Here is a 27,160-nt window from a genome sequence, read left to right as displayed (position 1 = left end):
TGTACCTTGTGTTTCACAAATGTCAAGTCTGAAAATAAAAAAGCAGAGTCTGGAAAGTTCCCTCACGCACTGTTGCTGTCCTTCCTGTCAGGATCTGTCACTGTGAGGGAGATGATGAAAGTCCCCTCATCACACCGTGTCGCTGCACAGGGACCCTACGCTTTGTTCATCAGGCCTGCCTACACCAGTGGATTAAGAGCTCAGACACACGCTGTTGTGAACTCTGCAAGTACGACTTTATAATGGAGACCAAGCTCAAACCTCTTCGGAAGGTATGGTGCTTTTGAATTTAATTACACTGAAATGTCAAATGGCTGGAATGGCTGCACAAATGGTACTAGCACATTTAAAGAAACATCTACCTGTCCAAAATGGCTTTGTAGTTGCTGTTATTAAATCAGTCCCAGAAATCTTTTTTCTATATTTAGGTTAGTTAATTTACCGGAGGAGGGTGTTTTGAATAGACTCCCTTTTGGCATGCATGCAGTGTAAATGCACAAAAAATTGTTATTTTCATTTAGAATTTTTATCTTCTGCTTTTTTATTATTGGCTGATGTGCCTATTTTTAAGCCAGAAGGAAATCGTGCTCCTCATATTTTGTTCCTGAATAACACAGGCCAGCTCACCCAGTGACTCTTAGTTGAGCCTGTAACTTCCAGTTGAGAAGGATGCTTATACTACTGTGGAAATGGCAATTATGAAATAACACAGTCAATCATTTTAGCTGCATCTGTTCTAACTGTTACACTTGTGGGCAAATTAATCACTTACACATTAAGATTAGTTAATGGAATCTAAACTACAGGGCAACCTTGCATCCTGAAAGTCAAATGTATGTTATCTGTACTCATCATCTGTTTTCCAGGATAAATCAATTTAATGGTACAAGGGTTGCCAGTATAGAGAAAGTAAAGAGTTTATTAAGCATATGTGGGTTTGGTTTTGTTTGTAGTGAATAATTTCTCCTGTAGATTTTCTCTAAAAATGCTCTCATCCACTTTGGATTTAGTTGCATCTTTGAAGTTTGAGTCAATCTAGTGCATGGTGAGTTTTGATTTAAAATAAATGTCAATCCAAGATGCTTTGAAAAACATGTAGACACTATTAGCTTATAGCTAGTACATGCATATATAAAGGTGTTTTGATGGCAAAAGACATTTTGGTTTTGTCAGCCTTCCACTGGGAGCAGTTCTGAAAAGGAGAGCAAATAGAATTCCTGTTCATTTCTCATCCGGAGAAATTATCTAGTAAGTCTCTGGTGATAAACAACAGTTGGAGAAAGTTGGGTCTGATTTGACAAGCAAAGCCCGTGATAACAAAGGACAGTTCTCAAGTGCCTGGTAGATCTTGCCAGGTAGACTAGCAATTGAAACAGATGTAAATAAAACACTGATGACTAAAAACTTAATTATATTGTCTCAATTTTTAGTAATAACAGATAAACTTTAGATAATGTGACAGGAAGGAGGTAATTGTATAAAATCCCCTGCCTGTAGCGTGTTTTCTTTCTGTTTTTCTGTTTCAACAGAATTTGCTTTAACCTTCCACCTAACAAACACACTTGCTACTTTCCCCAAGAGAACATGCAGATACCACTATTTCAAGTAAAAGTCTTTTCCTGATTGTGTTAGACATCAGTGTGTCTTTAAAAGTCTGGAAATAAAATTTATAGCATCCAAGGTGAAAAGGAGTGAATAATGTGCATACCTGTTGATATCAGAAGTAGCCACTCTTTTTATTTTTTCTTGGAAAGAATTTAATGGAATACTGATGGATTTAGAGTGGTAATGTCATTCCTGCAAGTCTGTCTTTTTTTAATTGAATGATTAACAACATTCATTTCTTTAGCCACATCGCTTATCATTGCTTCTCAGGTATGTTTTTGATTTCCAACATAGCAAAGATGAGCCTTTTCTTTAAGAGAGGATGTATTTGTTTCTGCTCAAGACAGCACTGTAGCTTATCTCATTGATAATAAAAATCTGGCCACATTCTCCCTCTTCAATGCACTGCCAAAAATATTTTTCAATATAGTATGGAACCAGCGTATAATTACAGATCATGATTTGAACCCATTTCAGAAACCAAGATTAGGAAACTTTTTTCAAAGTTTTCAAAGTTAAAATTGTTTATGGTATATACATTTATGGCTTTCAAATGTGACACTTTTCTTATGTTATATTAAACTGAATGTATCATCCTCAGTAAGTGTATATACTACCGTCACTGTCTTTCTCAGATTTATGAAACACTATCCAGTTTATGAGGAGCTCTTTTATAACCAAGCATTTTGAGAGCTGTAGCAAAGACAAGCTAAGGGAGGAAAGTGATCATGAAGAGACTTGCCGTGTAAGCACAGTTGCCAGGTGTGTGTAGGGAAGGATTTAATTTTAATTTCCCCTAAAGTGAAAGTTTCTAACTAGCTCCAGAGGAAGCATTTTCAATGGCCATCAGATCTGGATTTGAAGTGACATTCTACAAGTGAAAGGGTCACAACTCCCAGCCAGTTTTGAGTTTTAAATCTTAACTTACTTATGATGTGAGATTATAGAGTTTGGTTCTTGATTATACATTGCTTCATTATGATGAAATTCATCATAATATCTTTGTAACACTTCAACTGCTGGTCTGCTGAAGGGAAAAATTATACACCACAGAATTTAATTACAGATAACTGTAATTTTGTTTGTGAAGTATCACAAAAGCAGGATTTCACAATAAAACAAAACTATTTTGATTCAACTGACGAATTACCATCTTTATGCATGCCTCAGTGTTTCATGCACCCTCATTGTTTCCTAACCATTTTTTAATCAAAGTCTAGGGATTCATAGCATAATCATTTTTGAATATCATGTCATATAGCTGCTAGCACCCAAAAGTGACAATGTGCAGCATACTAGGTTAACATAATTCAAGATACCTCTATTAAAATCAATAGCTTTGTGCAAATATGCACCAGTAATTTAATTACAGAATCCCTGAAAGCATCAGACATCAAATAAAACTTAGATTAATCATGTTAGTGAGTCTTTGCATTGAAGTAATATTTTTAAGTAATGATCAACAGGCAGTGCAAGAGTTTCGTGTATTTCAGGAGGAATAATTACTTAGCTAAATACAAATTTAGAGATTAAATATTAAGCATTGCTTAGTGTATCTGTTTTATTTCTCCTGGTCTCCATTATGACTATCCATTGCTATAAATAATACGGTTTTGTTTGTAGCTTTACTTTTCAGCATTTGCAGTGTGTAGTGCAGAATTTTTTCTTTGTAAAGTAACCTTATTTATCAAGCAGAGAATTACAAAGTGACAATAAGCTTGTGTCAGTTTCTTATTGAGCTCTCTCAGGTAATAGCTTCATCCTGGGCAAATCACTTCTTCATTAAAAAGGATGTAATCCTGATAAAGTGGTACCTGCATTTCATATCTCTTGAATTTGGTATTTGAAGCATAGTAGAGACAGAAACTGCATTAAAATGCTTTGAGTATGAAATGGATTAAGACACTAAAAATGCAGAAATATCTTCAAATGCAAATTTCTCCTGTGTCTTGCTGTACTTGTAAATACTTTTTGAATTTGAATTTTGCTGTCCATTTAAGATTTCTGGTATCTGATTAGATGTTTTCCTTTGATGTCTTATCCCGACAGATTATTCCTCGGTGTCAGATATGTCTCTTTCCTCTCCTGATTTTGTTTTACCTTTGAAATGATTTACAAATAGTGTTGCATTTATGTGAGGCAAAGTAATATTGCATTGTTACCATGCAATGGTTACTCTTCATCATTAAGAAAGAACAAGTCATTTTTTGTTTGTTTGTTTGTTTGTTTAGGGAAGCACTATCTAACAGCTAATAATCATTGTGTTTCTGATTGAGAGGGTATCTGAATCTACCCCTTTTAAAAAGAGAATAAGGAGTATTCTTTTAGGATGGAGTGTTATGTTTCTTTTAAATTAAACAGAAGAAGAGCAAGTGTACTAATACTGATAATGAAAGAAACCTTATCTTCGTGTTAAATTTGAAAGTGTATATATGTATAAGTCTCAATGTTTACTCCTCTTGCATTTTGTATTTGTTTGCATACTGATAAATAGCACTTCTGAATCTACTAAAAGGTGTGTCTTTTTGGGTTTTACACCCCTGTACTCTGTAACTTCTTATGTCCCCAGCTGCTGTCATTAGGCAAGAAGAAAGGAATGCTCCTTCCCTGTTTGGTACCATTTATTTTATAAATTACCAGCTTGCAAGCTCTGACTCCCATACAGGATTCAAGGGTTATGTCCCAGCTGTAGGTATGTAGTTCACTATAGCAAGTATTTTGTTTTAATGCAGTAGGCTGGAGATGTTCTGTTTGCAATGAGACCATCAGGTCAGGAGAAGGACACATCTGCTTCTGCTCTCTCTATTCAAGTTAAAACTGTGTAGGGTGCCTTTTTTTTTTTTTTACAAAACAGTTGTTACTGGCATTACTCTAAATCCAGTTGTTAGAGCTCTTTGCTACAGTGTAAGAGCCAAATTCAGCTCCCTTCCACGTGCTCAGTGCAATCCTATAAAAGCAGTAAATCTTAGGAAATATGTCTGCCTGGAGGAACTCATTCAGAACTGGATGCTTTGTGGATAAATCCTTATTTGATAAAATCTGGCAGTACGTGTGATAACTTCAGTGAGGGCAAGATACGTGTTGTTGATTTATTTTCGGTTAAATGCTAGCTGCACTTGGAGAACTGGTATTTATGCTCCTCGTTTAGGAATGTGGTGGTGACTGCTCAAAGTGATGCAGCCTGCAGAGACATCTTTGTGAAATCAAAACCGATCACCATTAGAAACCACTCCTGCCCCCAGAGCAGACTGTCAGAACCAGAAGTGACCTGCAGCCTCTGAGGAAAACAATGAAACTTTGAGCAGTCATTACTGTATAGCTGGCTGTTTGCTTCTGATTGCCCTGTGCTGCAAAGTAGGAACCGTCTGGCTTTTACATCAGTTTTCTAATAAGGCTTATGATAAGAAGTGATAGCTAATATTGCATAGGTCAGGTAACATTGACTTGCTGAGGGATTAGCTCTCTTTCAACCCAATTTGGTGAATACTTTGCAGTCCTTAACATAGCAGAAGATCCTACATTTCCTTTTGATTTCTGGTGTAGCTGCACAGTGTCGTCAAGGCAACCTGCTCCAGTGTTTTCTTTCTTAGAGTAAACTGTCTCAACACATCGCCAGCCTCACATCAGTCCTTGTAATACGTGAGGTCAGATACTTCACCAGTATGCACAAAGGCACAAAGCTGTTGCTTTGGTATTGGCTATCATGTCATCGTAGTGAGTAACTCTGTGCTTAGGGGAGCATGTGTATATTAAAGCTTTTAAGCTTAAAATAATTCTATAGCATTTATATCCCATTGTGATGCCTTGAGGATGTGAGGAACTACTTTGTTTTGACGATTGTATGTGTAATGTGAAAGGAAGTAATAGAGCCTTATCGCTAATTAATCTGTATATAGGTAGCATGCTGTAGTTCGTAGAGTGAGGTTTTCTTGCATTTTGTGCTGTAAGAGGCATCGATAAAGAAGAGCTTTCTCATGGTAGTAGAATTTGGGCTAGCTTTGCATCTCCTTTCTTTTCCATTTAACACACCTTTTACTCACACAGCTGCTCCTGATCCCATGGACTTCTGACTGGAGATGCTGACCTCTGGTGCCTTGTACCTTGAAACCATCACACTGTACCCTTACGCTTGCAAAAAGCCATCATTCTACTAGACTTTGCTGGGACCCCTCATATGCAGCATCCTTTTAAGAAGCAAACAAACAATCCTACACCAGAAAATGAAACAAATACTGTTTCCTCTTCTAATTAGCTGCTAGTAACCAGATTTGCTGCTTCTGCTGCTCAGTAGCATTTACAAAAGCAAAGGGAATTCAGGAGTTCAGCTGTAAGTATTAGTTGTCCAGCTGTGGGCATTAGTGGTATTACCAACTATTGGACACAACCACGAATGTGAGCTCTTTGAGGTACAAACTCTTCCATGCTTTCTGAAGCTGAAATAAACAGTTTTGGTCTGAGTTTTTTTTTAGAGATGCAACTGGAATCAAAAGATTTTGTATCCATTTTGCTTAAAGGATACTACTCCATCCTGTGGTTTGTCAGCTTCTCAGTTATTTTTTTAAATAATTGGGGTCTGCTTTTCCTTTTTTATTTCCAGCCATTTCAGTGTTTCATTTTTATAGCTTAGCTTCATGAACAGTTCATAACAGCTGGGTTAGCTCAGGCACTGGAAATAGTGAAGAGAATCCCTTGATACCGGCTTTGCAACTAAAGAAAATGCAGACAGAACAGTGTTCTGACACAAAATGTATAGTTAGTAATATAAATTTAAAGAACATAATCAACTCAAGGGCTGACCTAAACTATCTCTTGCTATTCATGGGCTTTTGTAAAAAAGCTGTTTCTACTATTTAATTTTGAAGCTAGAGATTTTACCAGCTCTCATGGGATCAAGCTGCTCTTCATGATCTGATTAATGTGTCTATTAATCTCTCAGATAACTAATACGTACAAATCCTACAGTGGTTATTTGCATCAAATTTATTTTGTGTGAGAAAGATCTGCTCTGAGTTTTAGTTCACAAGCTGATGCTTGCCTACTGCCGGAATGCATGCAGAAATGAATTCTCTTGAATGTAGCAGTGCTACATAGGGTACTTGATCAAAATTATGATCAAATGGGATAATTGTTGTAGTTTATTCCCTAAACTTATGATTTTTACTGTTAATTTAATTTTATTCCTGTGGCATTTTATTAAAATTACTTGAAAGAAGAGCCTTTTCCTCTAGGAATTTAGATCTTTATTCATCTGCTCCAATTTGTATGCGACAAAATTGGGATGTATGGCATTTGGTGGAGGTCTTTCAGAATGAATAGCTTCCCTCAGCTCAGTGCCAGAGCACTAGGCTATAGTTTTGTGTTAATTACTGTAGCTTTTCCTCAGCACAAATTTCTTCTATTTCATTTTTATTTGATTGGATCAAAAGTGTGTATCATGTGGGAAAACTAAAAGACAGAGAAGGTAACTGCAGCTATTCATTTGGAAATCAGTGGTATTCTTGCCAAAGTCTTGTTTATAGATAACTAAGCACGTCAGGTTCTTTTTTTTTTATTCTTGGGGATATGGTGATATGGCAAATCAGGCACACAACATATATAGGGTATATGTAGTTGCAAAAATAAGGTATGTCTAGATGCGGTTAAACGAAAATATATTTAACAATACTTGGCTTTTGGTGTGAAAGGGCATTTAAACCAAGCCATGTGTTTGCAGTGATTCAGACTGATGTGGTTAAAGGAAGCTCAGAAGTTGAGTTACATTTTTCTTGCAGAGTAGGTCAATTGCTCTTACAACTTGAGGAATAAAATAAAGACATAACATGCAAAAAAAAAAACACCTTGTTGTTCAGGTCCACTGGTACTATCAATTTAGTGGGTGGTAGAGGAGCAAAGAAAGGATTGGTAAAAGTATATTTGATCCATTTAAGTGAAGGACAGAAATTGAGATGACAAAGACAGGCAAGATGTTCTTGAGATTCACCCAACACAACTAAATGGCTGCAGTTGGTTCAGTCGCTTTTGATTATGGCTACTTTCTGATTCCAGTCAGCTGTACTCCTTTTCTCACAAGACTCCTTCACATCTGAAGTCACCTTTGTACCCCTCCTTCCTCTGCTTTCTGCTGTACTCTCCATTCCACACATGATGCTGGAGGGCCTCAACTGTAGAGATTTAGTGCATGCTTCTGTAGATCAAGTCACACAGTAGATTCTGCAGGTAAATGATTTTAGGTTTTTATTCTGTAAGATACAAATTAGAACTCTAAGGAATTTCATATAGTGGAAAGAGTGTTAAATTACTAATGTATCAAGTGTAAGAATCAAGGACATGGTCTGCAACCAAAAAAGGCCAAGCACATTTAGTACAAGGCAGTAAAGCAAATTTTCATGCTTGCACTAAGAGAAGGCAAATTTAGGAAAATATTTAGGAACATATTTTCTAAGTGGAAGGTGGAATAAGTAATATTCTATTGTAACTTCTGGAGAAGACTGTATATCATTTACAACTACAGCTAAAGAAAAAGCATATTTGTTGTCTTAGCTTTTCACGTGTCACCAGTTTTATTTTATCAGCTCTAATTTTGAAATGCATGTTTCATGATACTTCTCAGCAGGCTAGACAATTAGATACTGAGGAAATTAAGCAGTATAATGAATGCTGAAGAGAAGGTGGTTCAGGTAAAGACTCTTAACAAAGCTATGATCGTATATTTTAACTATGTGCCTAAAGGAACATAATGAAGATGAGAAAATGAAAATTCTTCAGGGAATTTTCTTGTAATTGGAAAAAACTGAAGGAGATGTAGAGGCATATAATAATATGTAATGTGTTGTTGCTATCCTCTTCTCTCTAATTTTTCTCCTTTTCCTATTTCTGCCTTGTTACCCTAGCTTTCTGTCCCCATCCATTGCCAAAATATGCTCAGATGTGCAGAGAGCCCATTCTGCTTGGTGTTCAGAGACAGAGACTCTGCCACCAACTGCTGAGAGGTGGTTTATGATGGCAGCTGTAGTGGAGGATGGACCTCTGGTCGCTTTCACCCTGGCACACTCCATCTCCAGTCTAGCAGTGTCACAGCTGTTCTTCGACTGCCCACAGAGTGCATACCACAAAATGCAGTAACCCCGCCTGCTTTGGTTGGAAAATGAAAACTGAGCCTAACTGACCTTGAAACAAAATTATGATCCGTGCTTTGTACCACAGGAGTTAGGTTGTGCTTTTTTTCTTCTTTTTTTCTTTAGTATTTTGAGGCCTGGGCTGTGATTTTAATATACACGCTGCATAGTGACTGTGGAGGAAAAGAATCGTAAAAGAGAAGCTTATGATAGTAACAGAGGCTGCTCATGTAGACCTCTACTGAACAAAGAGTTTCTTACTGTTGTTCAAGTATTCAAAGAGGAATCTTGTATTCTCCAAAGTGTTTACTTTCCGTGTGCGTTCTGTATAGTGATGGAAACTAATTCCTAGCAGATGGGAGCTGGGAAGAAGCTCCCAATATTGAGAGTTTATCCTCTAATTACTTGCCGTGGGGTTTCTTGCAGATTTCTCTGAAGCACCTGGTGCTGGCCTCTGTATGAGGCAGAACATTGTATGAGAGGGACAGGAGGTCTGGCAACTCCTGTGTTTGCACAGAGTAGCATTTCTTCATTTAGTTTGCGTTGGAATGATTAGGATGCAGGTACTGAAGTTCTTCTAGCTGGTAAATGACAAGTAGTCTCAGTAGTACTTCCAGATTGCAAAAACAGCTACTTCATTTTAGAAATGATCTTCTCAAATTGCTTAATACTTCTATTTTGCAGTCTTTAAGGGTCTGATAATTGATGACATACACAGTTAAAGTTTCCATGAGTTTGTGAAATGCGCATACTGATTACATCACTCAAGTCCAGCTTTTAGCTGTCACTTTGAAAATAAATGTTGTGCTGCCTTGATTTTGATAACACCAAATTACTAGTTCTCTGCAGATGACAATCTCAAAGTGTTTATCAAAGTGACATCTTTTGTTACGTAGTTCTTTTAATAGTCTAGACATGCATTTCACACTGTTCAGGCTTAAACTTTTCTTAGTAGATGTTTCAGATACGACAGTAATTTGAATTGCATCCATGTTTACTTAGTGTCATGTAGGTACAGAAACAGATTTTATGTAAACTTCAGGCAGAGAAAGATCTGTAGTAGTTCATCTGATGAGTTAACCAGGTTGTTGTTGGTTTTCTGAAAGTATATATTTATTTACTTTATTTTTGTTGTCAGTGACAAGGGTCTAAATCTGTTCCTTAGAAGAGTTTCTTTTCTGGGATGTACCTTGGCAAAAGGCCATCACAAATGTTTCTGTTATATTGAACCTGCTCTGTTCTTCCTCTTTGCATGTGCTCTGGGTGTGCGTGGGGAAAAGAACAAGGAGGTTTTGTGGTCCAGACTCTTTTAGCCAGCAAACCTGGTATGTGCCCTTTGACTGTATGATGGACACCTCTTCTCTTGCAACAGGATGCAGTGAGGCATGCTTTCTCCTTCTGTAGGAGGCAGTCCCTCGGGAACAGACTGTAGCCACGTGTTGTTTAGATGGCGCAGCATGGCCCAAAATGCTTTTCCTTAAATTGTAAGGATTTAAGTCTCATCTCTGATCAATGCTTCAGGTCTGCATGAGGCTATTTCTGTCTCCTGACGAGGGGAACCCCGTTGTCTTTCATTACAGCTATTTCTTCCTCCTCCACCCACTGCACAGATCCCATTCCTGCAAACTACTGTTGCAGCTGCTTTCCTCCAGCTGGTAGGTTGATAGCAGCGAGCAGTTTGCTGTGGAGCCTGAGCCAATTAGTGCTGCAACAAGTGACCAAAAAACCCTCCCCACACCACAGACAATAAATAACTCTGAGCTACATGTTCAGACTACTGACATATCTTCTCTGCTCAGCTCACTTCATCATCTGCTGCTCCAGCTCCTTAGGAGCTTTTTTCAAAAGCTCTGGCTAGATCCTTCAGGCCTGTTTTGAGATAAGAAAGATGCTTTTCTGAGCATTTTGAGGCTGTGCAGAATGCAGTTTCTACAACAGCCCCTAGTTAATAATTTTAGCCTTCGTTTTGCGTGATGATTTCAAGACAGAAGTTGGCTCAAAGTCTTTCCTTGTATATAGACAGAATTCAGAAAGTGTTGCATGACTTTAGCTCTAAGTGAGAACAGGAGGAAATCCTTCCAGCTGTCGGTGCTGTTTACATTATGTTTGTTCTCATTTCTTCACTTAAGTAATGGAGACGGAGAAAAAAGTCAGAACAGGACAAATATTTAGTATGAGCAGTGTAATGCCCACTCCAGATTGCCCTGTCAAGCCTCCTTACATGGCATTTTTTTTTTTTAAAAAAAAAAAAAAAAGGTTCCTGAGAATACCTGGGAGCTAAGGGCGCAAGCGTTCACTCTGTGGCAAAGTAGCCCATTAACTTCACCTTCGATTTGGCATCTTCAGTCACGAGCCTCTGCATGAGACAGACCTGATGTGGTAAACGTGTGCATCTGCAAATCTGCTGTAGGTAAGGAGTTGCTTCAGGAAGTCTGTGCAGACAAAACTTTGTGTCCAGCGTGAGGGGTTCCCCCTAGCAGGAGTCCACATGGGGACACAAAAAGTAAATCTGCAGTCTGAAGGTGGGGGAAAGGGGGGCAAGCGGCAGAGTTTCTGGGGTGCAATCCTGTGGTGTGTGAACAGCACCAAGCTTCTGCTTCTGTACCAGGGCACCCTGAAACCAGTTTGTAGAAAACTTAATGTGTAGGGCAGAGATAAAACCGTGGACATACTTCAGTCTGTAAGAAGAAAGGCTGTGCTGGTAGTTTGAGGATACAAAGCAGCATTTTCAGACCCTCTGACGATCCATTTTCAGAGGGTACTAAAAATATCCGGATGTATTTGTTGCATATTGATTAACCAAGGTTTTACTAGATGGCCCATGTGGGGAGGCAAGTTTGGTCCTTTAAAATAAGTATCAGCTCTTTTCTCAGACCATGTTAGAGGAAAGGGAAGTGGTTGGCAGCATATGATTTAGATGCTCCTTGCTTATGAGCAGCCTATTCAAGTCTCCCCTCTCTCCCCCAGAAGACTCATGACTGCGTTTTGTAATTGCGAGGGCAGATTATGAAATCAGAAACCGTTCCCCTTTCCGAGCAAAGCAGTCTGTAAGAAACAAAAAGAAAGCACAAGGTAGACATCTAAACCAGGCTGCAGTTTTCCAGCTGCCACCTCCAAGGTGTGCCTACAGACCTCCGGGCGGCGCAGCGCAGGAGCTTGGCTCCCTCTGGCTCCTGGCTGGGAATTTCTGCAGCAGGTACGCGGTCATCCACCGCCCTCCTGTGGTCCGCAGAGCACGGTGCAAGCTTTCTTCCCGGGATACACACACGTTGTTTGTGGAAAAAAGGCTGGTAGATGCTAGCACACCTGTTCCGTGGAGCCTAATGTCGTTCGTGTGGTTGCTTCTGCGTTTGCAGGGTATTAAACAGTCTGTGTCTGTGGTGATTCCCAGCCTGCGTTTGTACAGCTGCCACCAGTAAGGGCTGTGGGGGTGGTCACAACAGGGTGTACTGCCGAGAAGGGATGCTTCAGAGTGGGCTGGACAAAAACTACAGTGTTTGTCTAGCAGCTCATTGACTCCCTAATTTGCAAGTCATTATAAATGTCTTCTCTGTCGCTTACAGTCTCTTTCACTCCTTCTAGGCTCTAGAGCACTTTAGGAGCGTTAACACGGAAGTTTCCAAGGAAAGTTGCATCTGAACACTTCTGTTATTTTGTGTTCTTGGTGGCATCTGATACCCTATCCATGGCATGTCACAAGGTGTCATCCTGATGGATGTAGGTTTTTCCAGCTCAAGGTTGAAGCTAATAAAATGTGATGCGGCTTATTTTTATCCTACCATCATGGACTAAATGTAGAGAGCCATGAGAATTGCAGAAGCTGCAAAATACAGCAGAGATGACTTTACTGGGGATTAAGGAGGCATTCCTGTGCTGTGTGACATGGTAGCAGCTGCCAAACATCCCCAACCAGGTTTAGCATATATTGAGCCCTGGACAACACAGCACAAGAAAAAGGGGCTGATGCTTTTTCTGCTCAATATACTGTTGTCTCAAAGCCTTTGCTACGGACTTTCAAGTAGTTTTTACTTCACGTAATTTTGCTTTTATCCACGCAAGTCTGTGCTAACACTGACAGTTAAATGTTAGATTTAAGCCTATTGCAAAAATCCTAAGAGTGAATTGCATTTTTCTGCTCCAGGGCAACTTAAATTGCAGGTTTAAATTGCTAGCAGATCAGTCATCTAGGAGGGAATGACAGTAGTCACATAGTACTCTCTGTTCAGCCAAGCTAAAATATGTGATTAGGACAAGAAAATTACCTCAGCCACCATAGGGTTCACCCAGGACTAGAGCACTAAGTTTAATTAAATTTCCCCTTCTGAGCTCAGACCATTGTGACTGGGGCAGAGGAGAACTGGGCCTGCAGCTAAAGCTGGGCAGAACAGCCGCACGGCTTTGTGAGACACCAAGCAGCTGTAAAAGACTTCCAAGTACTCTCATCCCCCCTGCATCTGTCCCTGAGCAGAGATCTCCCCTGTGCTCCTTTCTCTCCCTTTTTATTTTATTTTTTTATTGCAGCTGGGATTAAGGGGTGCTCCACGCGGTGTCCCAGCTCCATGGTGTAGTGACCTTTGCCATTCTCCTGCCAGCCTGCTGGTTTCTGGTGTGGTAATACATGCGTGGATGCAGTAGACATACAGCCCTGCTCTCCCGTGGGAGAAGAAAAGGGGGCAGAGAGAGGAAGCAGAGGCCAGTAGGTCTTGGCTTGCAGTGTAGCTGGTCTGATCATCTGATCATGGAATGTTAGCAAAAAAGCCCGGCTGTAGCCTGTTCCCACTGTCTACATCTTGTGATGCACATTTCCTGCAAATATCAGCATAAGTTTGCGAGGCTGTGCCTTTATTTACCTATCCTGCCAGATGGTCATTTGTTTTTGTCATTGTTTTCCACCTACAACATGTTTACATTTAGATTAATGGCATATTCTTCTTTCCAAACTTTAAAATACCACAAGGAAAAGACTTCTTTGACTTGGCATTCAGGTCAACCATCTAAGGCTTTTCAGTGCATGACAGAGAGCAAAATAGCTATAATGAGCTGCAGATATGCATGACAATGAAAAATTTAGCACAGAATTTCCCCACCAGTAGAACAAAGATGTAGTATAAGAGACGACAGAAAATTTTCTGTTTGAGAACACGATTCCTTCTTCTTTATATTAGCCATTGATCTTCCACAAAGCATCCAAAGCTACGCGAAGGGTTAGGGCAGGATCCTTTCTTCCATGTGGACAAAGACAACTTTTTCTTTGGCAAGAAAGCCTGTTGCAAGGCTTGAATTGAATTCTCATTGAAAAAAAAGGATCAAAGTCTCCAGGTCAAATGCTGTGTAACCTGGTCACTGTAATGATAAGGCTGTAATGTTAATGCCACAGTCTCCATTCTTACCACTGAACACTGCCTACATGAAATACATGAACCCGACGTTCTGGGTTTTATTTCCTCTTTTTTTAATGCATGCCATTTCTCCAGACTGCTATTCAAAATCCCACAAGCTTACTTTTCACTTTTAAGTACATGTCAGAAGCTGTGATGATGTATCAACTGCTAGCTCTGTCTCTTCTTGTATTACTCAGGAAATCTTTCGGTTCTAGTTATTTAAGCCTTGTGCTCATAAATTTCTGGCAAACAGTCCACTGAGATTTCATTTTGAGACAACAGGACTGAAACGTGTAAGCTGCCATTAAGGAATGGTGTTTGTTTGGACCAGTACGTGCTGCTCTAAAGCTAGCTGCTGGCAGCAGCACTGCTGGAAGTTCGCCCTCTTGGTCTCATTGCATGGACACTCCTCGGCTTTCCTGGCAGTTGTACGTGGTGGGAATCTGGCTGGACAACAAGTAGTGTTCAGACTCCAGGAGTGGCCGTTTCAATTCCGGTTAGAGACCTGCCCTGTATAGGATGCCATCTCCAACTCTGGCCATGAGCAATTTGGGGAAATTCGTTATTTTCCCAAAAGAAAAATAAACAAAACAGAAGACCCCAACCAGCCTACAACAAAAGCAAACCTTTCAAAGTAAGTTTCTGCCACCTCAGTGCTCTGAAGTGGCCAGGGTGGCTGGAAGCTAGCAGGAACCCTGTCCTGGGAGCACCAAAGGTACGTGCTGGCACAGCAGGGTGTTCCTGCGCTGGTCAGTGCCCTGGCCTGGATTGTGAACCAGCCGAGTCGTGCATTAGCGTGACTGTGAGAGAGGTGGCACTGTTGTATCGTGGTCTGCATTTGCTTTGTTCATCAGATGCCAGCTATGGACTCTGTGAGATTATTCATCAGATTGAGGCATTTTGCTTTTAAATGTCATATTCTTTCATCTGTTTTCAAAGGCAAATGTTTTGGTATAGAAAGGTTTTATTTTAGAGAAATGCTAAAAAAAAAAAATATATGTATTCACAAGCAAGATTAAAAAATCGCCTCAAGAGTTGCATTGTTCAAATGCAGAGAATCGCCTGTTTCATTCTAAAATAGCCCTAACTTAAACTAGGATTTAGTGCCATAATTCACAAACACATGCCTGGATTTAGTGCCATAATTTGCAAACATATGCCTGGAAGATACTTCTGGAGTTACTGAGACTGTTATCATGTATGATCATTTCCATGTAATCATCTTCTCAAGTTTATTGAATTTAATCCTCAAATGCAGCTGTTCTTTATGGGAAAAAGAATATTTTTCATGCTATTATTTTATGGGAAGGCTGTTCCACAACTCCTTTAATTTTAAGAAACTGAGAATGCTTAAGAATAGTTTAAATATTGCAAGGCAATGTGTTTTTTTTTCTTCTCTTCTCTCCAGAAGTGTGCAACAGGAAAAGTTAAAAATAAATATTCATCTTTTTACTTGTCTATTACTGTGTTATGGCTGTACTGCAGTGAAATTACTTCAGATGTCATTCACAAGCAAACAGAAAGAATGGAGCTCTCCTTCCTAATTCTTCATTCCTGTGAATCTGTGAAAATGAGATCATTATGAATTTTACCATGACAATGCACATACTACTGTTCTGTATATTATTGAAATAAAATCATAGAATCATAGAATCATTGGAAAAAAGAGTTTGTTAAGTCTATTAAGGCTTGCTTTATTTATTTTTTTTTTTTTTGGCAGAAAGAGCTAGAATGGCCTAATCAGTTTAATGTAAAATTTCACTAATCTGATTTTGTTTCTCATTTTTATTTTATTTTTTTTTTAATTTAGTGGGAGAAACTACAGATGACGACAAGTGAGAGGAGGAAAATAGTTTGTTCAGTCACATTCCATGTAATTGCAATTACCTGTGTTGTTTGGTCATTGTACGTTTTAATTGATAGAACCGCTGAGGAAATTAAACAAGGCAATGATAATGGTAAGTGTTTTTTATCTTCTTCAGTCTTGTTGATAATGAACCCAGTGGGTGGATTTGAAGTGCAGCCACATAACCAGTCACATTCAGTTCTCAAGTTAACACCTCATTGATATATGGCTCCATCAAATACTTTAATAGAGAAGTAACGAACACATCTGTGTTAAAAGGTTGCTTTATGCCCCTGCAGAGAGATCTCAGCTAAGTGTAACCATTACGACAGCTTAACTAGCCTGCTGTTCTTCTTTGGTTAATCTCCCATTATCGAGGTATTTCTAAGGCTTAGAAAAAAAGATGAGCCAAAATCAAAGCCAGTGCAAGCTCAGTTCACAAAATATCAATTTATTTATATTATCCACTTGAACCTCTGTATCCTGTAAAACAGGATAGAACCCTTTTATTGACAAGCTTCCTATTAAGAAATTCCAAGAGACCATGTTCCAGTTGTATCTATATTAACAAAGCAGAAACAAAGTGCTTCTTTTATTAGCCTTAGTTTATAGACAGTTTTTATCTTCAATCCTGAAATTCAGAACTCAGAACACTGCCGCAAACATTGTCCCAAAATATTCAGTTACATGGATAAAATTGAACATGATCTTTCGAGGTCCCTTACAACCCCTGCAGTTCTGTGATTTCAAGAGGGAAAAAAAAAAAAAAAAAAAAAAAAAAAAAAAGGAGAGGGAGAGAGAGAGAGAGAGGGAAAAAGAGAAAGAAAGAAAGAGAGAAAGAAGCTACCTGATTTAATTTCTCAGAAGCATTTACTTCAGGGCCTGGCAGAGTCTAACTGGAGTGATGATGCTAGCCTGTACTTTTCTTTCTCTAGTTAGATGAAATGTGCCAGCTGAGGTAGAGAGCACAGCCTCTCACCTTAGAGCAACAACTCACACTTGTGAAGACACATTCCCAGTGACCTTTCAGGGAAGATTCTCATCCAGTGCTTCCCCTGCTAGTGCTAATCAAAAACTGTTCTGCCTGTCACGTTCAGGTGTATTATTCCTTGACCTAAAGTCTGATCACATGGAAGTCATGTTCTAATTTATTGCATGCAAAACCAGAGAATTTAAAATCAAGATTTATCATGTATTTGGAAAGGATGGATAGATAATTTACACTTAATACTAGAATTAAGTAGGCTCCATTTTGGAGTATACTTACTGTGTGTGGAAACTATATTGCAAGCCGATCTACTGTTTTACATTTCAAGTCTGCATTTGGTTTGAGTTAAGTCTCAGTCTATTTGGTCTTAAATTCATGTCTTAGATATGATTATCATAAGGAGATTGATAAGATTTTCTTTTTGATCTGGATTGACTTTAGGAATTAGTAGAGGGACCCCAGCTTTGTGCTGTATTCTCTAGTTAACACAGAAAACAAAACAGGCAGAGCTTTGTGCCGTGCTAGTTAGATAAATATTTGATGATACTCCTGATGCTTGCCTTTCGTGCCTATGTGAGGAAAATAAGTAACAAGCCTCACTAAGTCACAGATGAACGTATAATACAAAGTCTTGTTTTGCCTTTTCTCTAAATGGGTAGCCCTGCTTTGCATCTCCAAAACAAAACAGAAAATCCCCCAACACCCTGAGGACAGGACTAGGAATGGCTTTGAAGTTCTACTTATGAGTACAACATAAACCACCCTATTCATTAAAAAGGAGAAAGGTACAGGCTGTGGATTAGCTGGATTTATACAACAAAACAGCTAGCATTAATATTTGCCATTACATAAAACGTATAAGGATCATGTTAATTAATCCTGGTAGGTTCAAAATGTATTTATGACTTGTATGCAATTCAGTGTTCGCCAAATGTTCTGGATGATTCTTCACCCTAAAAAATCAACAAAGATGACTGAGAGCTACTTAGAGCTTTTGCAATAATTAGTATTCTTGTGTTCTCTATTTGCTTATTTAATTAAAAGCCCAGCTCCTACCTTGTTTAACAATAATGGAGGTAGCCAGATCCATACAAGCCTCACAGCTGGCTACAAGTAAAAACTTGCTGTTGAGGATTCTGGGTTACCAGGTCTAGGGTTGAATACAGCACCTGAAAGGCACCTTGAATACTGCACTCTGTGAGCAAAAGATTAGTCAGAAACCTTCCATGTATGACCAGTAAAACTATTTAGGTTGTTCAAAGACTGACAGCTAAACACAGAGGTTTGACTCTTGTGTATAATCCTTAAATGTAATGAGGCAGCAAGTAATGGGAAGGATGGTAGCTGTTCCTTTATATTATGCTACTGAATCACTGAAAAAAGCAGCTAACGGTGACATGAATTAATGAGAGGAAGGCTGTTCTTAATACAACTGTTTGTTCCTTCAAATTGGTAAGACCACATGTAGGCCAATGCAAATCATCTTAACATTAGTCATATTACAACCACGTTCAAATACTTTCATCTCTAGTTTTTCAGTGTCAACATCCTTATTTTTTTTTCTGTAAATATCAATATGATTGCTGTTTATTCAGTGCAAGTGATAAAGATCAATGATATGTAAAGATACCCTTTTAGCACAGAGATAAAACTTCTCCTTTTTGATATACATGGATTTAGGGGAGGGGGGGGAGGGTGCACAGACAGAAGAGCAGGAAAAAGACAGGGCAAGGAAGATGGATGATGGAAGAGTTGGAGCTCTTTCCATTATTTATTTATTTTTTACTGTGCCCTGTCTTCAGAAGGAAGCTAGAACCAGGTAGTATCATAAATGTTGGTCTTCCAGGAACCATAAACACTGTCATGCTTCTAGCATGATAAAAAAAAAAAAAAAAAGATGGTAAAGATGTGCATAATGTTTCTAGGCGTTCATTTATCTCTGTTCTGGTACTTGTATTTTTGCTTAAGTAAACCATTGAATGTGAGGATGAAATTTTTATTTTTTTTTTTTAAATCATATCAAGCATTAGGCTTCTGTTATGAGCGTGTCTTGAATTTGTTATTTGACCAAATTGTGGGGAAGTCAGTTAAGAGTGGGAGTCGGATGTAGTTTCTTGTCTGGCCCTCTGCCTGTGGGATAGGAAACAGCTGCTGTTTTCCACTAGAGCCACAGCCACCCCACTAGCATGTACATATCTGGGAATTCTTAGCACCTGGCTGCTTTTCAAAACATTTTACTGATATTAAGCACTCGATACCCATTGTAACAACAGTAATAAATACAAATGTTTTATTTCAAAGGTGTCCTTGAATGGCCATTTTGGACAAAACTCGTGGTGGTGGCCATTGGATTCACAGGGGGCCTCGTCTTCATGTACGTGCAGTGCAAGGTTTACGTTCAACTGTGGCGCAGGTTGAAAGCCTACAACAGAGTGATCTTTGTTCAGAACTGCCCAGACACCGCCAAAAAATTGGAGGAGAAGAACTCTTCATGCACGCACAGCTCAGACGTCAAAGATGCCGTGGTGGTGCCAGTAGCACAGACAGGTACAAACTCTCAGCTGGCAGCCGAAGAAATGACATCTGAGGTGATGCCAGTTTGACAGAGACAGCGTTGTTTCTTCCTTGCAGAATAAGGCATAGTGTTTTCTACACTACTAATGCTGAAAGAGAGTAGAAATGACTGTGCATTTTTTCAGTTAAAAAACAAAAGAACACAAACCAAAACCCTAGAAGGAAAACGGATCCAGCAAGGCAACTCGTTACTGTATGGAATGTGACCATTTGTGAAGTAGTTTCTCAGCTAGTCAGCAAGTGTTGTGAAAGTGGAAGTGTAGAAAGTGCAATAGAGGACAGGTTTAACAGACAATGCCAAACCAACACGACAGCATTACTTTTAAAATTATTATTATACAAAAAAAAAAAAAAAAAAAGGATGGCTGGGCAAGTAGACACAGACCTGCTAGAACCATTTTGTTTACAGGAAACAAACAAAACCAAACCGTTCATCTATTTACTACTAAAAGTTGTATTTCCTATTTATCTTCTTAAAGACACACTTGAAAGAACTGTTCAAGTGACGCGCATTAACTGAACCAAGGTATAAAGAGCTGTGTCACAGCACCCACTCTGAGCCTCGTGAAGTGACAGATGTATGTCCGTGTGACTCCAGGGGAGCCTGAATGTTTGGGCAGCTGTGTCAACTAAGAATATTTGAAACATTTGAAGGGTAGCACTGTTTTTGAATATGCCTGATTTTTTTTTTTTAAATAAGCAATTCCAACCAGTATAAACTCACATCTCCATAGGCTATAGATACTTTTAACTATAGCTGTCAGCAAAACAAGTATGGGGAGGAGAAAAATTGTAGATAATGCATTTAGAACAGCAGCTCAGCTGTTTATTTTATTCTGTAAGAGTGAATTAGTTTTTTTTTCATAAATTGGATATATAAAGTTTTGAGGCAAAACTATAAATGAAAAAATTCTGTTTACTGCAAAATCACACAAAAGTAAATTACATATTATCAAATTCTGAAAGGATGACACAGGGACAATGAAAGGTATTTTGGGTTTTATTTTTTACAATTCATGATGTAGACAGGTAGAGAGAAGAGAATATACTTAGATATCTTGAAAGGATGGTATTTTTTGTCTCCCTGCTCTGAAAAGTTAGTTTTTATCTTCCTGACTAAGAAAAGTACATCAGTGGATTCCCTCTGTACAGGTAAACTTGAGGTATTAGAGATTCAACAGTTGAGTTGTTAATTTAATGTTTTGAGCATTCTCATATAAAAATGAGGTGTGAATAGCATTAAAGGGTGCAATAGATGAATGAATGTAGATATAATACTGTGTCCAACAGGCTGAATTACATGAAGAACACATTTTGTGATTAGCTACTCATACCTGTGATGTTTACCATCAGGGCACGACAGCAGGTATTGACTTGGAGTTACATGCTGGCTTGGACAAGTCCAGGGCCTGAACATAATATATATTAAAAAAGAAACAAAAAAAAAGTTTAAAGTTCTTTTTTGGTCTTGTATTTAGGTAAACAAGGAAAAGCAAACAAGCAAGTAAAGAACCAGAGTAAAGAGAGTAGAGAGCACAGGTTCATTCAGAGGGGGAATCTGCCATAATCGCCAGCAGACTAGCCTTCTACAGTCTTGCAGTTTCTAATGGTGAATTTCCTCCTCACACATTCAGACATCTCCAGTTAAGTGAGTCATCACATCCTTCCAAATATGAAGGGTGCTGGGCCTAAGATGTAGTGGATTTTATCTATTAGATATTTCTTTGTGAATGTGTTTAATGGTTTAAAGGCTCAGGGACTACTGGAAGTAGCAGTATTAGAAGGAAAAAAAAAGTGTCTTTTTCAGAGCATTTTATTCCTCTGTTTTGAAATTGCTCGTGTAATTTGGTGGTGAGTGACTGTCATCTGGCCAGACCAGACACAAAATCTTGGTGCTTGAATACACCTGAAATACGTATTAATATTGTAAGTTACTCCAGGTGAGTTGGATTGATGTTCAAGCCGTTTCAAATGATGCCACTTGCTCTTCATATAAAATAATTTTCCAGTTATCCATTTGCAGAATTGGAAATGTAACAGCTTCTTATTTGAAAACAGGTATGTGAGTAACCAAATCATTTCTCTGTTTATAATTGTGGAGGAGACTTTACAAGGTCTTCAGAAAACCATGCCAGTACTAAGGAATGCCTCATAACTGCATGTGTTTAAGATAATCTGCAAAGACATCATTTCTAAAAGTGTAATCCTGTTCATTAACAAGTAAATCTCATTATAGTGGAAGCAAGTTAGACACTTAAAATTACTAGCTGCATCTCCATTCTCTTCGGAATTTTGTTTACAATAAAACCTGATGAATCACAGCATAGTTGACTGACAAAAAAAAATTGTGGAAGACAACTAAGGTCTTTCTGAAATGATCAGAAAGTTTCTTGCTGTCATCTAAGTGACAGTAACCCTGCTTCTTTAGCCAGCTTGTTCTTTAGCCTGCTGTAATATCATGACCCCATTGAAAGTACTTTATCCCCTATTTTGACAGTTTACTGGAGACTAATTCACGCTGTTCTTTTCTTGAACAAGCATAGAATTCAAATAAAGGAAAAAAAGTACTTGAGGCTTCTGAAAACAGATGTATGGCATCCAGCAAGATTACTGCACATTTTTAAAACACACTGAAGAGAAAGCAGCAGAACAACTTGCAGTCATTTTATACTGAAAGTTTCAACTTCCAAACACTGTTGTGGCACTCAAGTTCATGTGCAACTGAGCTTAAAGTTAAATGTAAGAATCGGAGAAAGACTTCAGCTGAAATTCGTCCTCTCCCTTGGAAATATTTATTCAGACAGCAGAAAAAGAAGCAAAATGAGACACTGTCTGCTAAAGTCGGCAGCAAAAGAGATTACAGCAGGTTGGAAGCAGTCTTTAAACTCTTTAAGGATTACAGTATTAGCCAATGCACCCTTTCTCATTTTAGGTGCAGTGGATATGCTAAAGCTTTCAGGGATTTCATGCTGGGTTGGAATTTGTTTCTGTAGCAGGGCGGGACCTCTTCAGGACAGCAAGGATCTATTCACACCAACATGCCTTAGATGCAGGTCTGCACGAGTAATGATGATGCGTGAACACAGACCCTGGGCAGCTGCTTATAAAACAATGATTCTTTGTTCCCACAAAAAGGGTAATTTTCTGTATTAACAGGATTCTGTGCTGCAAAACTAGCTTACTGAAAGTTTTAAGATACATCCTAAGATTTTTTAAATGAAATTAGGTACAAGATATTGAATAAAGATCAGTATCAAGCTACCTGTGTAGCCACAGTGCATCTCAGGCAAACACACTGACAGTGGAGTTTAGCTTGGCTAAACCCAACAAGGGCAGAGCCTTGCTCCAAGCTGCCATTACTGAGAAGAATTTAATCTGCATTCCTGTTTAAGCAAAGTTTTAATAAAGGTAGGTGGAAGTAAGTTGGTGTGAGATCAGATCTTGAATTTTAAGCAAGATACTTCTATCTAATCTGTGGGTATGCACGTTTCTTCTCCTGATTTAAGATATAAGCATTACAAAATTAACTTCAAACTGGCGTAAATATACCACTTCTGACTATCATTAGCATTATGAAGATTCTCAACTAGTCCAATTGTGCCATTCACACACTGCTTTATCTGAAAGCAGTGCTTATTTTTTTTTTGTGTAGAAAAAAATAGTAAGTTCCCCATCACCAGAACAAACTATTTATAATTTCTAATAAAGCAATGACACTTACTCTATGATGAAAATATTTTACTGTGTATAATATTTGGAACTACAAGTTTGTGTTACTTGTTTAATTCCCTCTCTTTTGCAAAAGAAAAACTGTATGTTTTTGTGGCTGAATGTGTACTGAAAGACAGAAGGTAAGGGAAACAAGAGTAATATATCTGCTTATTGTTGTGAAAAAAATGTATTTGTATTAAACAAATGACCCAAATTTCTGTAGTATTCTACATTTGTCAGTCTGTTTATAGAGTATCGCATGCTGAACATGAATTGGCGACACCATGCTCTTGCACACAATGTGAACAATGCACTCAGCGGCACACTCAATATTGACAAACCTGCTGGATTGGCAGGCCGAGCTCTGGGTACCGCGCCTTGGCAGAAAACACCTCAGAGTACAAAAACACTAGAGAAGAGCTATGGTTGTTTAAATTGCAGAAGGGAAGGGATATGTAGGAACAGGCGTTAATGCCAAAAACAACTTTTTCCATCCATAGCAGAACAGACAACGAGGTTTCAGCTGCAGCAAGGCCAGGAGGAAGAAACGTCTAAGGAGCAGAGTGCGTTGGACTGAACAGTTAAATGTGACTGTAACGTCCTACACTAGAAATCCTTAAAGATGGGCTAGACAAACATCACAGAGCTAAATGATTTAAAGGATCCTACTTCAGATTGTCAGAATGGATCAGGCGTCCTTTTTATTATTTTAGAATTCTACTTTGTGAGATTTTCTCATAAAAATCCTACAGAATAAAACCAAAGAAAGTATCCTATCTGTCTTGGTAAATACAACTTCCAGCCAAACTACGTAATTAGTTTTCTGAAGAGGACTGTATCCACCTACCCCTAAAGCTGTCCTAGATTCTCAGCTGGGGAGAAAGTGGGCTGAGTTTCAAGTCTTCACTGTTCTAGCTGTAATAGATCATCAAATGACTGGAGCCTGCTAAGAATATGGTCAAACCACAGGAAGAGTGTTCCAACAGATTATATTCCCTACATCCAACAGACTGTTCATTTTGTTAAATCTGCCCTAACTAGCTTACCATTTAAATCAAATACAGATTCATGAATCTCTACAAGATACAACACAGAAGAAACAGCACAACTAAAGAAATTCTAGTAATAAAAAAATGCATTTTTGTTACCATATACAAAAATAAAGCCACATTAATTTTTAGAATTCAGGGAACATTGGTCCATTATGCTTTTCTGTCTACTATGCTTTTCTGCTTTGCACACGAGGTAGTTACAATCCCTTGATCAGAGGGTACCATTAGATCGCAGAACACATTTCTGTTCAGTTTGTTTTCCACATTCACACAAAGAACCACACTACACAGCACTTACGCACATGCTCCCCCACCAACTCCAAATAAAATACTGAGGTCGTTCTGAACCTCAAATAGATCTTGACCTAAAAGCCAAAACCACACTCACAAAAATACAACAATCAGCACTATTACAAACAAAAAGCAAAGATGATGGAAGATCAAAGTAATTTTTAAGTAAGTCTGTTAGCTAAATTAGCAATGGCTTTTTTTTCCAGTTGGAATCCAACATTTTTGGATTCTAGACTCTGTCTTCATACACAGTCATTACAGAGATGCATATGAGTGCTACTCCAATAAAGACCGAAAACCCACGTACTGTACTCTCTATTTCTTAAACTACTCAGGAATGGCCCATAAAATGGTTCGTATATATTGCCTTTTTGCTTTGTTGCATCCTGTTGCACACAGCGACATTCCATAAAGGATCAGCATGTGCTTTGGTAGTGGAAAAAAGTACAATAATGAGCCAGGGTAAATGCCTAACTGCATGATAGCCTTCCCTCATCAGGAATGGCTGTAGTCGCATCCCTTTAGAAATGGCTTTGTGAAGCAGACCAGAAAGCCACAGTGAACCATTCCTTTAATTCAGCCACGTTTGTTTCTGACGCTAAAGGATGGTAAATTAATTAATCCAGTGCATAAAGCCATCCCTGAGAAGGACAGGTTTTTGTTTTGTTTCTTAAATCAACAACTGACAGCTATTTGCTTAGTGTACATGAAACAACATCAGATTACTGCTGGAATCAAAGACAGCTGCTTCATTCCAGCTGAGACCGTCAGTATGTTAAGCTCTAGAATCAGAGCACAGCTCAGCTGCTGCTGAGAAAGTCTGAATATAATTCAGCCAGCTCCTCAGAGGTCTCAGCTCTCCAAGGCTGGCTAGAGTAAAGTATACCAGAAAAACAAATCAAACAAACAAACAAACAAACACACCACAGTCATTTACAGAGAATTATAATAGAGGATTTTAACGTTAAAGTTTATAACCCTTACAAGTAAGCAGGATTTCAAGGTATCCCCCACAGCAAATTTGTAAGAACAGGGACCATCACAGCCATATTTGCTATTCCAGCCATTACAGCCAACTGCCTTCTGGATTTCTAAGAAGCAGAGAACAAAATTCAGAACTCCTGAGAGCATTCATCCTTTTTTTTTCTAGCACAAAGAACAAACTCATCACTATGCAAAACCCTAAAGTGCAGGACTGATAGGATTATGAAACTGATGTATGAAATTCCACTATCTTGTCTCTGTAGCATATGGCAAAATACTCCCTCTAACCCACTCACCTAAGGCACAAACATTCTGAGTGCAGAAATTAAAAATGCATTTTTTTTCTTCTGATAATTCAATATAAAAAGTTAAAGATGAACACAGTTCTTTTTCATTATTTATGCAGCAGGTCAACAAGATAGTTTAAAAGACAGCTAAACAAGCAGTGAACACGTGGACTTCAAGAGAGAAAACCCACAAAGCTCAATGAAGTCCGAATCGCAAATGTTCTTCAAGTGTGAGCAATATTAAAAAAAATAAAATCTTTGACTACATCAACCACAAAAGTAACAACTACTTTTTTTTTTATAATACCTTCTTATTAGTGAATTGTTTCAAGGAATATAAAATGTCTCGTACTCCATAACTTTGTGTGATAATCTTTTTTTAAAGCATTCACCCGAATGCCAGCCTAACAGACTGTTATCACAGTGACATGTTAAAACTTGTAGTTATCTTAGTGCTCATTTTACTTCAGTATTTTACCAAGTGTGGTAGGACAGCAATTTTTCCAACTTCAAAGTACATCTGGTGGTGTCTAAAAGACTAACTTGAAGGTATAGCTTTCTGAAAGGCAAAATCTGTCAGACCACTGAACAAACATGTACACAGCTTTAGTTCAGACTTACTGCCTACTGTGGTTCAGCTTCTACTGGAGTTTAGCACTGCAGGATTTATAAATCAAAACAAGCGGAATCAATCAATAAATTCCACTACAGTTTTTTAACAAGAGAAAAAAAGAGAAAAATGTCAAAGACATGCTCTGAACTTCAGCACACTCATTTCTAAAACACAAAACCGTGATGTGATGGCCTACAGCTATAGCTGGTGTCAGAGCATTAAGGCCTCCAGCCAGGCTCAAGACTTGCAGTCCACATGACGATGCACTGGATCACTTGTTCCTGCTTCAGGCCTGTTACATTTACTCAGGTTTCTCTATATATTCATGTAAGAAGGACTGTGATTAATTTCCTATTACTATGGAATTTGGTTTCCTAAAACTTGAAATGATAGCACAGACCTATTTTGTAAAAAGGGAAAAATTTAATACAGCTGTTAACAGAATAAAACTTAGCAGTAAAACTTGCTGCACAGCTACACAGTAAAAAAATATACACCCTGAAGTATCTGTCAAATTTCAGAGAACTGTTAACTATTTACCAAGACAGAGAGCCCTGTTTAACACACAGAACTGCATTAGGGATTGAGCACTAGAAAGCTCATCCATCAAGAATATATATTTCCTCGTGATTACTGAGCTATGAGTGCTACAATTTCTACAGACTGTACATCTGAACTGTGACTACAAGGCAAACTAACCTGGCCTATCAATC

General features: G+C 38.5%; 1 protein-coding gene across 16 annotated transcripts in view; it reads left to right on the top strand.

Moving 5' to 3' along the window:
* The window catches only part of MARCHF1 (membrane associated ring-CH-type finger 1), a 296,342-nt gene extending 272,894 nt beyond the window's left edge, over nucleotides 1–23,448 (top strand). For all 16 annotated transcript variants that reach the window (XM_068681133.1, XM_068681124.1, XM_068681126.1 and 13 more), the window contains 3 exons: nucleotides 92–272; nucleotides 15,912–16,059; nucleotides 19,237–23,448. In XM_068681133.1, the coding sequence (XP_068537234.1) occupies nucleotides 92–272; nucleotides 15,912–16,059; nucleotides 19,237–19,538 (631 nt within the window). In that variant the 3' untranslated portion in view covers nucleotides 19,539–23,448. The remainder of the gene's footprint in view (nucleotides 1–91; nucleotides 273–15,911; nucleotides 16,060–19,236) is intronic.
* Nucleotides 23,449–27,160: the final 3,712 nt, after the last annotated feature.

Source organism: Anas acuta, chromosome 4, assembly GCF_963932015.1.
Source record: "Anas acuta chromosome 4, bAnaAcu1.1, whole genome shotgun sequence".
Classification (NCBI taxonomy): Eukaryota; Metazoa; Chordata; class Aves; order Anseriformes; family Anatidae; genus Anas; species Anas acuta.
This window is presented reverse-complemented; position numbering and strand designations above follow the sequence as displayed.